At 43.9% G+C, this 15,403-nt stretch overlaps 1 protein-coding gene across 5 annotated transcripts in view; it reads right to left on the minus strand.

Annotated features, from left to right (window-relative positions):
* ARHGEF2 (Rho/Rac guanine nucleotide exchange factor 2) overlaps window positions 1–15,403 on the minus strand; it is a 199,412-nt gene that overhangs the window by 159,502 nt on the left and 24,507 nt on the right. For 4 of the 5 annotated variants that reach the window (XM_048513776.1, XM_048513802.1, XM_048513793.1 and 1 more), the window contains 2 exons: window positions 13,794–14,158; window positions 4,795–5,117 (listed from right to left, as the gene is read on the minus strand). In XM_048513776.1, the coding sequence (XP_048369733.1) occupies window positions 4,795–5,078 (284 nt within the window). In that variant the 5' untranslated portion in view covers window positions 5,079–5,117; window positions 13,794–14,158. The remainder of the gene's footprint in view (window positions 1–4,794; window positions 5,118–13,793; window positions 14,159–15,403) is intronic. The other variant, XM_048513784.1, reaches the window with a different exon arrangement.

Consider the following 15,403-nt stretch of genomic DNA (forward strand, 5'->3'; position numbering starts at 1 on the left):
TGTTTCCAGCATCTCTAAAATTTAATTCTGTGAATGGATGGCGGGATTCACTTTGTCTTTAATACACATCCATTTGAATGCCTGTGGATGAACACTTAGGCCACCATGCAGTGCACAGCCAGCTACTTCCTGTGCTCCCCAGGTTCATTTGGAACTGCTGAAAACAGATTGTAAGACAATTGTGTTTGGCTAAGGCAGTGATAGCGAACCTTTTCGAGACAGAGTGCCCAAATTGCAACCCAAAACCCACTTATTTATCGCAAAGTGCCAACACGGGTAAATTTAAACCTGAATAATTGAGGTTTGAAGCCGAAAACCAGGTTATTCTTAAAGGCTTGCCACTCGGGAGTAAGCTTGGTGGTAGTCGGTGGCTTTGCTTTGAAGCAACCATGCAACTCTTCCAACAGGTGAATCACAACCTAGGAGGGTTTACTCAGAAGCAAGCCCCATTGCCAGCAACTGAGCTTACTCCCAGGTAAAGGATTGTGTTTTAGTTTTTTGCATGAAAAATTAAAGTGAGGCTTAAACAGGGTTACCTACACCAAGCCCCCCCCAGAGCTTTTAATCTTAGGTTTAATGCTAATAATCGAGCCCAGCGGCCCAGGCCAGCCTAGATGTGTGTGTGGAGGGGTTCTGAGTGCCACCTCTGGCACCCGTGCCATAGGTTCACCATCACTGGGCTAAGGTATCTTTAGCCTAAAAGAACAAGCATCTTGGCTTTTTTTTTTAACTGTGTAAGGCAGGTGACTGAAGAGTGAATGAACAGAGCAGGCTCCGAGCCTTGTGGGGTTGGTGGCAGGAACCCCTGGCAGAATGGATATGGGAGGGAAATGATAGCCTTTTTCAATCTGGGCTTGTGCACAATTATCCCTTTTTTTAATTGTCACTTTAATTGTAGTTTAACTGTTAGTTATAGCTGACTTCCTTCTTATTTATCGTTCGTTTAGTTAGCTCCTCTTATATATTATATATTGTCAAGGAGGGTAGGTTGAATAGATAGTATTATTAGATTGGCTCTTGCAGCAGTGATAGTTTAGCGTGGAGTAGTTTTTAGTCTTATTGATGTAGTGTTCATGTATTGATACATTGTTAAACGTACGGTTTTAAATGTATTGATCTACTGTAAATGTATTGACTATCCATGTATTGATATTTCTAACATGTAAATATATTGTTATTGTTATTGTATTATTGTAAATGCACTGGTTTATTGATGTATTGCTATGGTATGGATTCATATTGGGATGTGTATTGGGATATTGTATTGGGATTGTGTATTGGGATATTGTATGTGTATTGGGATATTGTTACCATCGATTTGTTAGATTGGATACGTTTAAGTCACCATCTGAAATGTTGATCCTTATTTTTAGTTTTAATGTATTTTATTACTGTTTCATTACTATTTATTCGATTATAATTGTATATTGTTTTACCATGTTGTTAGCCGCCCTGAGCCCTTCAGGGATAGGGCAAGTATAAATTAAAATTGAAATGAAATGAAATGGAGGATCAAGGATTTTAGGCAGCAATCCTTGGTAGGAAAAGAGTATTAAACACACGTTCCTGTTTCCAGTTGTGAAATGTTTGAAGGTATTTTTTTTCCTCTGAAGAAAGAAAAAGTAGCCTGAGGCAGAAATTCTTATCAGAACAGCAACAGCCAAAAATGCAGAGCAGTTCCTTCCCCTTCTGCCAGCTCTTCTTTTACTTGAACTCATAGGTCGAATCCCCACTTGAAAATTGCACGCAGATCCAAACTTGTTTGTTGTGAAACCGTGTCCTCTTCATCGGAGTTTCTCCCACCCCACCGCAGTGAGCCCACAGCAGACACATCCAGTTTCAGAACTCTTAGCAATCCCCACCACCAGGGGATCTCGCTTCTCCGGTCTACCCTGATTGGCTGGCATCCCCTGATGGGGCGGGACCTTCCCCTCCCCCCGCAGAAAATTTCCCAGTTTTGGCGTGAACAAAAAACAACCGTGTAAACGTCACACATTTCTCTTTAGGAATGCTTATGCCGCTCAATGTGTTACCAGTGATTTTTCACGTTTTATTGCTTAAACATTTGATCGGTAGATGGGTGGACGGTTTCCTCTTGCATGTTTAGGCGCATGCGAATAAAAAAACACAACCAAACAGGTAAACCTGGAAACATCCCTGCGGCGCATTGCATCAGCGCAGGAAGCTACGTGATTGGTTCCCTCTCAATGCCGCGCCATGCTCTGTGGCCGGGAAAAAAAGTCAAGGGGTTTCTCTAACCCTTTGTCCCCTCTCCCCCTCGGATCAGGCTCAGAACCGCAAGCCAATGCTGTCTACTCCACTTGCAACCAGGTTCTGGCGGGACGTGTGTTAACGGGGAGAACAAGCGCCAGAAACAGAATCTGACGCAGAAGCAATGGGGGGCCTTTCCCCCCACTTCTCTCTTAAGCCTCCCGCTGGGCCACTTCCGAGGGAGAGTAGCTGGGTCCCTGGCATCTCTCACTGAGAGGGGCGTGTGGACAGCATTGTGCCACCTGAAGCTGCTGCTGTCACACCCCTCAGCGCGCAGCATCCCAGGCGCTCTTCTTTTCCAGGGCAGGCTGCTGAAGAGGAATGATAAAAGGAAAAACAAACGCAGTATAGAGTGAAAGAAAGGCTACGAGAACAGAGGAAATGAAAAATTTGCAGGGAAAATAGCAAGTCTGCCCGTCACTAGCAGAATGTAGTTTATCTAACACCCCTCAGGTAAGCCTGGAGTACAGACATTAGAACTGCACTCAGAACCTCTGATGATCAGCTTTGTTGCTCTAGCCAGGTGAGAAGTTCTGGACAACCTTTGTTGGATTCACTAGTTTTGGAGGACTATGGGGATTGAGCTGTGTTTCTCCAACAGAGCATCTTCTTTGCATTCTCAGTGTCCCAGCCTCAATTCCTGGCATCTCCAGTTAAAAGTATCAGATAGTTTGTGATGTGAGAGACATCTGCCTGAGACACTGGAGAGGAACTGCCAGTCTGGGTAGAAAATACAGACCTTGATAGAGTTGTGGTCTGAATCAGTATGACAGCTTCGCATGTAAGAGATTTATGGAAACTTTGTAATCATCCTGTGTTTGTAATTATTAAAATACCAGTGTTGATAGGGCCAGGGCCTCTAAAGAAATGTGCACCTTCCGCTCCCCATGGCTGTGCAAAGAAAGTTACTCTGTGAATTTTTTTTTAAAGGAAAATATATCAAACCAGGTTTGTGAAAGACCAAGGCAAAGCAGGAAAAACCTAGAACCTGATTATTAAGGAATCATGTTGTATGGAAGCTTCCTTTTAAAAAAGAACAAAGAAGCTCCAGTTTAGATATCAAATAGTTTTGCCAATATCTAGGTAAGGGCCAGAAACCTCCTGAGATTACAACTGATCTCCAGGCTACAGAGATCTGTTCATTGAGAAAATGGCCACTTTGTAGGGTGAACTCTATGGTATTATATCTCACTGCAGAGGTGTATTCAGGGAAAATGGAGCCAAGGGCAAAATCACCACCCCCAATGGTGCCCAGGTCTACCGCCCAGAGCCAGTGGTGCCGCCCAGGTCTACTGCCCAGAGCCAGCCTGGGCTTAGTGCCCCCCCCCCCCCCGACGTGATTAGATGGCTTGCGCTTGGGGACATGTGATACCCCATGTCCCCGTGGGCGGTACACCCCTGCCTCACAGAAGTCCCTCCCCTCCCCAAATCTCACCGTCTTCAGGCTCCGTCCCCAAAATCTCCAGATATTTTCAGCCCTGAGGTGGCAACCCTAGTGCCAAACCAGAGTGAAACTTTTGTTTGGAAGCAACAGTATTCTGCTGCTTCTGTCTTGAAGATCTCTCCACAAATTCACTCTTTCTTACTGCCTCTTTCATACTCTCCATTTGTAATACGCTTTTTCCAGTTATGTGATGCCAACTTCCCTCCATGTTCTCTGTCTCTTTTTTTGCCCCCCCCCCATGCCTGATGCCCCTTGGATACCGTTTTTCTTGATAGTTCCAACTTCCTTACTTTCTTCTTTTGAAAAATAATTACATTAACTAGACAAAATAAAGAAAACATGGGAACAATACACTGAAGAACTATACAAGAGAGCTCCTTCCAAGAAGAATTGGTTGTAGAAGAACCTGAAGTTTTAGAATGTGAAGTGAAAGCTGTACTGAGAGCCTGGAGGATTTACAAGCCTGGATTTACATAAAAACACAAAAGGGAATGGTGAATTTAATGCTCAAAGTTGGATGTGCAGGCAAAATGCTTCTGCCACAGCTGGTGTGATCTCCTTTCTCCGTGTGCCACAGCTCCGGTAGCTATCTTGGAATTACTGTATATACTCAAGTATAAGCCATGGGGGGCTTTTTCAGCATTAAAAATGTGCTGAAAAAGTCGACTTATACTCGAGTATATACAGTACATTACATTCAGATGTGGAAAATGTGCAAAGTGGTAAGCTGCTCCTTGATGCTCATGCACCCACATTTAAATGGGATGGGAACTAGAGACAAGATGCATCTATTCCTCTCAGCTGAACCCCAAAGAATGACATTAGCAACTCACCCTACCAAAACATTAAACCAGGCAGCTCCTAAAGGCAAGGATAGGAACAAAATTAGGAAAAGGGCTCATTTGTGACACAACCCTAGCCTGAAAGGAAAACAGAACAAATGTCCCTAAATGGAGGCAAATCCTCCCTTTCTGTAAACAAAGAAATAGTCACAAGTCTGCTATGAGTTCTAAATATTTAGATTATTACATATGTGTGTGCATATGCAGGCACATGTATATACACACACACACATTTACCTCCGCTGATGAAAATCTGGTTCATCAAGCACTTTCCCAGGCTCCCAGCTGTGCCTTCGGAAGGAGTCATGTGCATGCGCAGAACACCTCAGGTTACCCGACCTGCGCATTTGCACATTTAGGAATTGGCAGTCATCCTCTTCTTCTGCATCTGCGGTCTCCCAGTCTTCAACAGCAGAAGAGCATGGTTCTACGACTGATAAGCAGCAGTGTTTCTGGACCAAAGGAGGGTGGGGAGTGCCACCATATGGGTTCAGAAAGACCTCAGAGGCTGAGCCGTTCATCCTTTGAGCAGGTTGTGGCTCTAACAGGGAGAAAAGTCTCTGTTGGAAAGAAAACAGGGATAAGATGAGGTTGAAAAATTAGGATTCACCTTGCAAATAAGCATAAAAAATTATCTACATTACTGGCCTAAAAGTTATCAGAAGAACCAGCTCCTGGTCTCCTGGAGATCACAGGCAACAAAGCTTAGTCACAGACTCAAATCTGAAACACCGATAATAACCATGGCAGAATGCAAAAGAGAGATTTCTACATGACACAAGCTTGACTGGGTTGCCCTATAGCCCTTTTTAAAAACTGCCTAACTAAATGTAACATTTTCCTCGGGTCACCTTCAGAGACATGATCTGGAGTTCTGCAATTCCTAGGCACACAAATACTCAATTCAGATCCAGATGGTGGTATGTTGGTAAGACTTGGCCATGCCAGCAGGGGCTCATGGGAATTGTAGTCCATGAACATCTGAAACGCCAGAGTTGGACATCCCTGGCTTAGACAGTTCACCCACCCACCCCCTCAGAATTCACTGTTTGTCTTCTTGGAGAAGAATAACACGTAGCCCATTAGTATACATGAAGCCACAAACAGGGCAATGGAACATCAAGGGGTCATATAGGTGAGGTCAGGGAAGTATTGTGAGGAGGAAAGTCTACGCTCCTTCACACTGTGGTCCCAACTGGATTTGGGCCTCATGTAACTGGAAAATACAAAACTCCAGAACACATCTTTCAAGTCAGTCTGGGGAAAATGTATAATTGGGCCTTAGTTTTTAAACAGCAGTCTATCTGGTCTTTCTTTTGCCCATTAGCTCATCCAGATACCAAGCTTTTATTTTTTTTACGTACAGCTAAGTTTCTAATATTTATAAATCAAATAAACAAAATCAGCAGGCAGTATTCCATCCAGTCTTTTAATGAGGAGAAACCTATTCCTTGCCTAGTTCAATACAGCATGTCAGAGCTCTGGCAAATAAACAACACAAGAAGATTTTGCTTTGTTTCTGGCATGCATTGGCCAATAAAAAGATAAATAATCCTCTTTTTTTCTGAGCTGTACTTTAATTCTTCTGGGAACATTAGGAGATACAGCAGTGGATTCTAAAAATGTGAGTCTGACCAGACATGTGATTTCCTAGACTTATTTTTAGTAATTTTGCAGGAAAATACCCCATGCCTTTTGTGAATGACCAAGTTATTCCAGTTTTTCAGATGAATATCAACCATATCTCAATATGTTTACTTCCTCCCACACTGTTCTCAGTCCAGTCTCTCTGCACAGAGCAATTGATAGCCGGTACAGTAATTATGGAATTCTGCACAATTGGCAAAATAATATACATTAAATGCAGGTTAGCCTCCTTTCCAAATCAAGGATGCTATAATATGGCAAGTTAGTCATTTGGTCTGCTGACAACTATTTCTTTCTTTATTATTTATATTTATAACCCGCCCTTCCCCTGAGGCTCAGGACGGCGTACACAACAGGATAAAAACCCATATAAAATACAATACAATAAAACAGGTCCAATCAACGTATAAAATTAGATGGCAACAAACCCACCCCCCTCCCTTCCATACCCATAGCAAGCCGAGGCAGTGGCTAGCATATTTACGATCTCCCCAGCTAACTAGGTGGAGAGGCTCAATTGAACAAGGTTGTTTTACAGGCCCTGCAAAATTCCTGTCGGTAACTAGTCACTTAAGTCTAGTGTGGACAGACTTATCACCTCTTAACACAAAATAAACACAAAACTAAGAAATAACCATTCATAAGAGGGAAGGCCAATGAAGTGTGGGAGCGTTGCAAAGCATTGTACCAGGCCTTGGTGTCGCCTTCTAGGCCTCGTCAGGAAACTCTGCCTGCTGAGGTAAAAATGGAACGCCCCAAAACACCTCAGCAGTTTCCTTTCCTGGATTACCAAAGGTTCGGGTCTGGTATAAAAACAAAAGCATGTCTCCCACCTAGAAAAGAACTGTAACAAAATGGCCAGTTTGGTTACACCAAAGATGGCCCGGCTGCAGTTCATGTTAATTCTCTCGCTTGCACAGTATGCATAAACTGCAATTAAGAGGAAGTTGGAAGTTCTACATGTCCCACAATTATTTAAAGACAAGGGGTAGAGTGGGGAGTGGCAACTCTCTGAATAAAGGATGCCAATTCCCCCATACAAGAAACTATGTACTTGATACAACATACAAGAAAAGCTGAGGGAAATAAAGTTTGGGCACTGCAGCACAAAAAAACAGAGGCAGCAATCCAAGGGTGGGTTGCTAGGCGACTTCCAACTCTTCCTGCGAAATCGGAAGGATCTTTGAAAAGGGGAGAGAGAATTCACAACATTTGAAGTTGGCCAGGGTCAGATCTTCAGCAAGAAGGGAAGAAGGGGTGGGATGAATTTTTAAAAATGCATCAGTGTTTAAGGTAGTGCACCCTTTCAACCACCGCCTTTGTTACTTATTAAACTTCAAAGCATTTCAGCAGAAGTGGGGTCTGTCTCCAGAGGCAAATGGCTTGGTGTCTGGAGAGGTCTCTACACTCACAGCAAAAGCATTGGTATATTTGACTAGCTTTGACTATATCTCAGCAAGGAAATTTCCCAAGTCAAATTCTGGATCGAAAGGAGAAAACAAATCAGTTTTCCTTATGGTAGCAACAGAACTTTCATGTTCTATAATAGTAGAATTCTAAACATCTGCTATACCTGTAAACAATTCTACTATATAAAAGGCAAGCCATGTTCCCGATGACTCACTCCTTAAAGCGAAGGGCTCTGGGAGATGTAGTCCAGAGGGTGCCATTTCCCCAACAAAGAGGGGCTGACTGGACTACACCCCCCACAATACTTTGCTTTGACAACACAGTCGTCACCAACACACCCCTGAGAAATGCAACTCTGTCTCACACATGAAACCTCAGCCCCACTCATACACCCTTCCAAAAGCCCCCTGGCATCTCCTCAACTGGGGCCAGGCGTGCTTGCAGTGGCCATTCAAAGCTCCTGTTCTAGCACCCTGCAGCTTGAAAGGAGACCAATAGAAGCTGCATCCGCCAGTCCTTTCCACCTTCCACCATGCAGTGTGATGCCAGTTCCACACATGGGGAGGGGGGTGGGACTGCCCTGAGAAGGGCAGGTGCTGCTCATAGCAAATGGGGGAAGGGAAGGGGGTGTGCAGCCAGGCTTCTCCGCTACCAGGAACTGACAGAGGACAAGGGAAAGAAGGAAGGAAGGATGTTGCCACCGGGCCAGTGACCTATTCCAGCCAGGTCAGCAAGAAGCTCATGAGCACCTTCCCCAACAATTTACTAGAGCCTGTTGTATTTGTCTGCACAGCAGGCTTTACTGCTAGTAAATATAAAGACAGCCAGATCCCAACTTTCAGTTGCACACTAGAATGACCAAAGCATAGGTACAGGAAAAATATTTAACCCTTCCAAATGATACCCTCTTGAGTTGTTACCATGATTGAGGTGAACCTGGTGATCAATTCATCCGGAAGGAACAGTAGCTTTTTTAAAGGGTGTGATCAATTGTGCGGATTAAAGAACTTTTCAAAACAATGCAGCAGCTACTATTTTGCGTAACTTACAGAATCCCTCAGTTATAATATTACAAGTCATCTTAGAAGCTAATAAACTATTTTCAGTGGTGTGGAGAAGGCAGAGTGAGAAGGAACAAAACACACAGTCACAATACAAGAACTCAAGGCTTTCCAAGGAAATTGGTGGATAGATAATGTGTACAGGTCAGAGTATAGGGAAGCATTTCTTCACAGAACGCTCAAGCAGGTCACAGAACACACAACTCCACTGATATATTGATGGCCAGTTGTTTTAAAAGGAAACTAGAAAATAAATGGAGGATAAGTCCATCAGTAATTGTTATTGGTCATGGAGACTTAAATAGAAGGGAACCAAATCCAATTCTCCCACACACACACACACCAAAAAAAAGGAACTAAAGAAGGTTGTGCTAGCACAGGGGTCTGCAACCTGCGGCTCTCCAGATGTTCATGGACTACAAATCCCATAAGCCAACTGGCCATGCTGGCAGGGGCTGATGGGGTTTGTAGTCCATGAACATCTGGAGAGCCACAGGTTGCAGACCCCTGTGCGAGCATAAATGAACAAAATAGTATTTTCTTTATCGCATGCATAAATTCATAAAAAAGGTTAAAAACAAAGCCTCATAGAAGTATTAAAACCACCATATATAAACAATACAGTTTGATAACACACATAAAACCACTGTGACCAAATGCATTTTGCCCAAAAAGCCTTCCTCAGTGTCTCAGAAAATATATACCCAGATACACAAGTGAATATACAGTTATTTTCAAGGATGGGCAGGTTGCATTTTAAACTGTACGTTATTATAAGGGCTCCAAGAATTTGTGCACACAATAAAGAAACAATTTTTTTGTTATTGTATGCTACCTCAACCTTTTTGGTTCCCAATCTGGTTAAAATGGAACCTCCATGTTTAGAGGCAACATATATCTGGACTAGCAGTAAAAGCCCATTGGGGAGATGATGCAATGGGCTTTAGCAAGCACACATACACCCAAAAAATGTGCTGAAGTGTTGGTACTCTTCCCCTCTCAGTGCACTTACCCTTGATGCTTGAAGGGAAGGGAAGGCCGGGGGGGGGGGGGTTGCCAGGACCTGCGCTGGCAGGAGGGGAAAGTGGGGAGTGGAGGTGGAGACAGGGCTTCTGAGGGCCCGCAGGCCTGGAAGAACTCGAATTTCCCAACAGCAACCCTTGCACCAATGGCAGAGCAGGACTCACCATTGGTGGAGGGTTCGTCATTGGGACATTCAATTTTGTAGCGTTTTATTTTTTAGGATATCAGATACTGGGAATAATTAATGGGAAGAATTTTGCCTTCATACTCAGTCTAGTTCAGTGATGGCGAACCTATGGCACGTGTGCCAGAGGTGGCACTCGGAGCCCTCTCTGTGGGCACGCACAAACAGAGTGCCCCCCCACACACACATCTAGGCTGGCCTGGGCTGCTGGGCTTGATTATTGGCATTAAAACTAAGACCTAGTTTTGGGGAAGCAGTGTAGGTAACCCTGTTAAGTGCTGTTAAACCCCACTGATTTTCATGGGAAGAACTAAAGTGTGATCCTTTACCTGGGAGTAAGCTTGATTGCTGGCAATGGGGCTTGCTTCTGAGTAAACCCTCCTAGGGTCGTGATTCACCCGTTGGAAGAGTTGCACAGTTGCTTCAAAGCAAAGCCACTGACTACCACCAAGCTTACTCCTAGGTAACGCAAGCCTCGGAGCCAACAAAAACCTCAATATTCTGGTTAAATTTATTTATTTATTTATTTATTTATTTATTTATTTATTTATTGGGCTTATAAACCGCCCTCCCCCGAAGGGCTCAGTGTTTGCCGTGTTGGCACTTTGAGATAAATAAGTGGGTTTTGGGTTGCAATTTGGGCACTCGGTCTTGAAAAGGTTCGCCATCACAGATCTAGTTGATGGCCTCCAGATGAACTCTCATGTTCTTTTAGATAAGGAATGGGAGAGCATAGCTTTTTGTCCCTTCTCACAACTAGCAGACACAGAATATATTTTGCAGAATAATCCAGGCCTGTTTCCTTATCAGCATCATTTATCCATTTGGTAGAATAAAGATAGAATATGAAAAGTACTGCTTGCAAACCAGCTTCCCCAACAAAGCTTAATAATCAGCCCAACAAGGAATGAGATTTAGGCTCTGTGCTTGTAACCTGCTTCCTGCATCTAACCACTTCTCTACCTGGAGAGAGGGTTGCTTTAAAAAAAAGAAAGAAAATGTATTTTGTTAAGCGAGCCATGGCACAAAATCTGCCCCTGCAGAGGCACCCATCATAAAGCCTTGTTCAAACATTCCTTTGACTTTGATCTTGCTCTCAAAGGGCTTTCAACTCAGCCAGGGTCAGATTGGGATCATGGCAGCAGAGGAACAATGTCTCCAACAATTACCCATCTGGGTGCCGGAATGAGGTGTGCAGAGGGAGACACGGGAAATGAGTCAAAAACTGCAGGACTCTTCTGAAAGTTGCAAAAATTTTGCCCAGCAGGCACGTCTGTCTACGAAAGGGTGTGCACGTTGATCGCCACCATGAACTGCTTGCTTTTCCATGCACCGCAGTGTGTTTCCAATTAAGGCGGTATGAAATTCCATGTTTTCTCCAGTGATGTTTCTAGTCCTCATGGCTAACTGTAGAGATCTTTGGTTATCTCTAGTCTGAGTGCCAGCAGTTCTTATGCCGGGATCAGGCTAAAAAATTTTTCCTGTACATCTGAATGTTTAGAATTGGTTAATTTTAAACTACCGGTAACTGTTGTTTGCATTTTTGTATGTCTGAAGTGCCTTTGGCTTCTTCATTTACATTTCCAAATGGTTTCCAAAGCTGTTACCCTGTTTCCCCTAATATAAGACATCCCCGAAAAATAAGACATAGTAGAGGTTTTGCTGAAGTGCGAAATATAAGGCATCCCCCGAAAGTAAGACATAGCAAAGTTTTTGTTTGGAAGCATGCCCAATGAACAGAACACAGGAAAAATAAGACATCCCCTGAAAATAAGACATAGCACATCTTTGGGAGCAAAAATTAATATAAGACACTGTCTTATATTCGGGGAAACACGGTATCATTGCCGTTTGATGGCTTGCCTTTCTTAGAATTTCTGGTTTTCTCCTAAGGCACTCATGGTTTTTCTCAGTTGTTATGCTGTGATATTTTAATCATTTTAATATGCTATTAATTCTGCTTTATTATTGTTATTGTTTTTATCCATTCTTCTTTATTATTGGTATATATAGCACTTGGGACTACACTCTTTTGGAAAAGTGATATATGAGTCTCTTAAATTAAAAAAAATTGCCATCGTCACAACTAAATTACAGCAATCCCATAGAGTTTTTAAGGCAAGAGGAAGTAGTTGGCCATTGCCTGCCTCCACACAACCCTAGTATTCCTTGGAGGATGCCCATCTAAATACTATCCAGGGCTGACCCTGCTTAGCTTTTCCGAGATCTGATAAGATCAGGCTAGCCTGAACTATCTACATCTGGGCAAATAAACAAATAATGAATTGAGGCATCTTAATCAACAGCTGTTTATGGAAGAAGAAGAAGGAGGAGGAGGAGGAGGAGGAGTTTGGATTTATATGCCTCCTTCCTCTCCCCACAACAGACACCTTGTGAGGTAGGTGGGGAAGAGAGAGTTCCAAAGAACTGTGACTAGCCCAAGGTCACCCAGAAGGAACATAGGAGTGCGAAACACATCTGGTTCACCAGATAAGCCTCCACCACTCAGGTGGAGGACTAGAGAATCAGACTCGGTTCTCCAGATTAGAATCCACCTGCTCTTAACCACTACACCACGCTGGTTTTTGTGCAGTAGAGAAGATTTCATCTGATGCATGAAGTATATCATCAGTTAGTAGATACATATCCAGTTTTCTTTTTTTCTGTCAAGTCACAGCTGACTTAAGGCAACCCTGTAGGATTTTCAAGGCAAAAGACATTCAGAGATGGTTTACTATGACCCTCGTATTGCTTGGAGTCTCCCATCCAAAAACTTGCCAAGGTTGATCCTGCGTTGCTTTTGAGATCTGATGAGATCCGGCTAGCCTGGGCTATCTAGATCAGGGCAATACAGTTCCATAGAGGAGACAGAAGAAAAAGAAGGAAGCAGGGCAGTACTAGTGTGTCAAATGGCAAAAAAGAAAAAATGAAAGCCCGTATACTACCTAATTAGGCTCAGTAGGGATTATGGGTTCCTTCCTGGCACACTACTAGACATTTAATTAGTTTAGCAAAGCTAGGAAACCTGTGAGTATAAAGTAGTCGCAAGTCTACAGTGGTCAGTGTGGTTACCTTGCATGCATTTGAGATTTGCCCTGAAAAGATCATTGCCAGTTCCACTGTCTTCTGGCCTGCCTGTTTACATAGTTTTCTTTTAAGTCCACGAGCTGTGCATATCTCACAAGAGCGGGCAGGGCAAGGCCATATGATCCCTGCTGGCAGACAGGCATTTAAGGGGACCCTGCTTGGGGTTATGACAAGAGAAGATAAAGCTGTATTGTCGGTTGGGCTTTCATCGTAAGCCGGACTGTTAGTACTGTGGAGCTACAGGCGGGTTATGTTCTAGTTAGAGCATTCTTTCCTGATAAGCTACTTCATTTGTGGCTGGCATCTTCAGAGATCCTCTGAAGATGCCACCCGCAGATGCAGGCGAAACGTCAGGAGAGACTGCTGCTAGAACACGGCCATACAGCCCGGAAACCACACAGCACCCAAGAAGATAAAGCTGATCAGGAGGAGGAGAAAGAGACGTACAAGTAACTTTAGTCCCCTCTGAAGCCCAGGAAGTATTCTCTCTTCTGATTGGCCATGGCTATTCAGAGTCTCAGGCTGATGTCTTTCACATCACTTTCTACCCCATTCTTTTAACTAGAGATACTGAGGATTGAACCTGGGACCTTCTGCATGCAAGGCTGACACTGTACATCATCCCTCAATTAGTTGCTATGCTCCCTTCAGTCTCTGTTTTCTCGCCTACTGTTAGGATAAGGACCCCGCTTTTTTGCTTCTGTAAAACACCATGAATGCAGATGATACTAGCAAAATAATATAGCCTTCCCAGTGAGGGGGTTCTGTTTCTGGGCAGAGCTGAACCCCAACACCTCTCATTTTCAGAGTTCCGAGCCGCTTACCTCTGGCACTTGACCTTTGCCCCCTGTTCGGCTTCCCTCCCTCGTCAGCACGTTTTGGGGAACACAAGGTTACGTGGCCACCACAGTCCTCACAGTCCTGGGAATCATTGAAGACAGAAACGGAAGAAGGATGATCTCAACTTCTTTTCCTGTTTCGCTTTTTTTCCAAGCACCAACTGTTGATAGGAATTTTCCTCCCCTGCCTCCTGCGGCATTGGCACTGAGTCGTCCGGAAGGTCAGTTAAACAGTTTTATAAATATAGAAGGTGACCAGAGAATGGAGACAAAGACAGGACGCATGTTGTTTGAAGAGATCCTCTTGGTTTTATTTCAGGCCCTCAGTTGGAAGGAAGTGGGATCGAACCCTTAGAAAACCAAGGTAGAACAGTCAGAAACCAGTCACGGATGACTCCTCCCTCTTCTACCGGTTTCAGCATTTCCTTATCTACCAGCCTGTCTCCATCTCCCACTCTACCAAGATCCACTTCTCTTTCAAGTCTCTCCTCAAGAGCCACTTCTTTTACAATGCCTTTTCTCAACCAATATAATCTCAAATCTCAGTTTAAAAATGGGGACAAGAAGCAAGACAAACAAGGAGCAGAGCACACACAGAGAAGTCCAACAACTTTTATTAGCTCCAACTAAAAAACATCTCAGAGTTTTCAAATTGCCCAGCATTCTTTTTCCAACTGGTTGTTCAGAATGGACCAAGGAGGAAAGGCGGTGGGGGTGCGGGGAAGAAACAGGAAGAAAGGGGGAAATTGCAAACAGAAGGGTCAAAACTTCTTGAAACACAAAGAGCTTCAACCTGTGAACAAAAGACCAGTGATCATTCACAACAGTAGTAATTGTTGGTAACATAATCTGCCCACCTTTCCATGGAGCCATTTTGGGGCATGTTAAAAAAGCCCCCAGAGTCTGCAGGTTGGTAAAACCCTTAGCCAGTGGTGGTGAACCTACGGTACTCCAGATGTTCATGGAGTACAATTCCCATCATCCCCTGCCAACTGGCCTTGCTGGCAGGGGCTGATGAGAATTGTAGCCCATGGACATCTGAGTGCCGTAGATTCGCCACCACAGCCTTAGACCAAACTATGCATGATAAGTGTGATCCATGGACACTGCCGCCCAGTGGTGGGTGGGATTCAGCAGGTTCGCACCACTTCGGCAGAACTGGTTGTTAAAATGGTGCTTGTAAACAACCAGTTGTTAAATTATTTGACCCCCACCACTGGAACCGGTTGTTACATTATTTGAATCCCACCACTGCTGCCGCCGCCATTTTAAAGTGATTTAAAAATGCTGTGAAGCATAGTGTTGCCAGCCTCCAGATGGTGGCTGGGTATTTTCTGCTATTACAAATAATCTCCAGGCAACAGAGATCAGTTCACCTGGAGAAAATGGCCGCTTTGGAGATTGGATTCGATGGCATAATATTCCACTGAAATCCCTCCCCCTCCCAAACCCCACTTTCCTTAGACTCCCATCCCTAAAACCTTGAAGTGTTTCCCAACCCAAAGCTCATCACCCTAGTGAGGCAGCACCTGCACATACATACAAACAGGAAGAAGGGGGGAAATTGCAAGCAGAGGGGTCAAAACATCTTGAAA

The sequence above is a fragment of the Sphaerodactylus townsendi genome, linkage group LG01 (assembly GCF_021028975.2).
Source record: "Sphaerodactylus townsendi isolate TG3544 linkage group LG01, MPM_Stown_v2.3, whole genome shotgun sequence".
NCBI classification, from domain to species: Eukaryota; Metazoa; Chordata; class Lepidosauria; order Squamata; family Sphaerodactylidae; genus Sphaerodactylus; species Sphaerodactylus townsendi.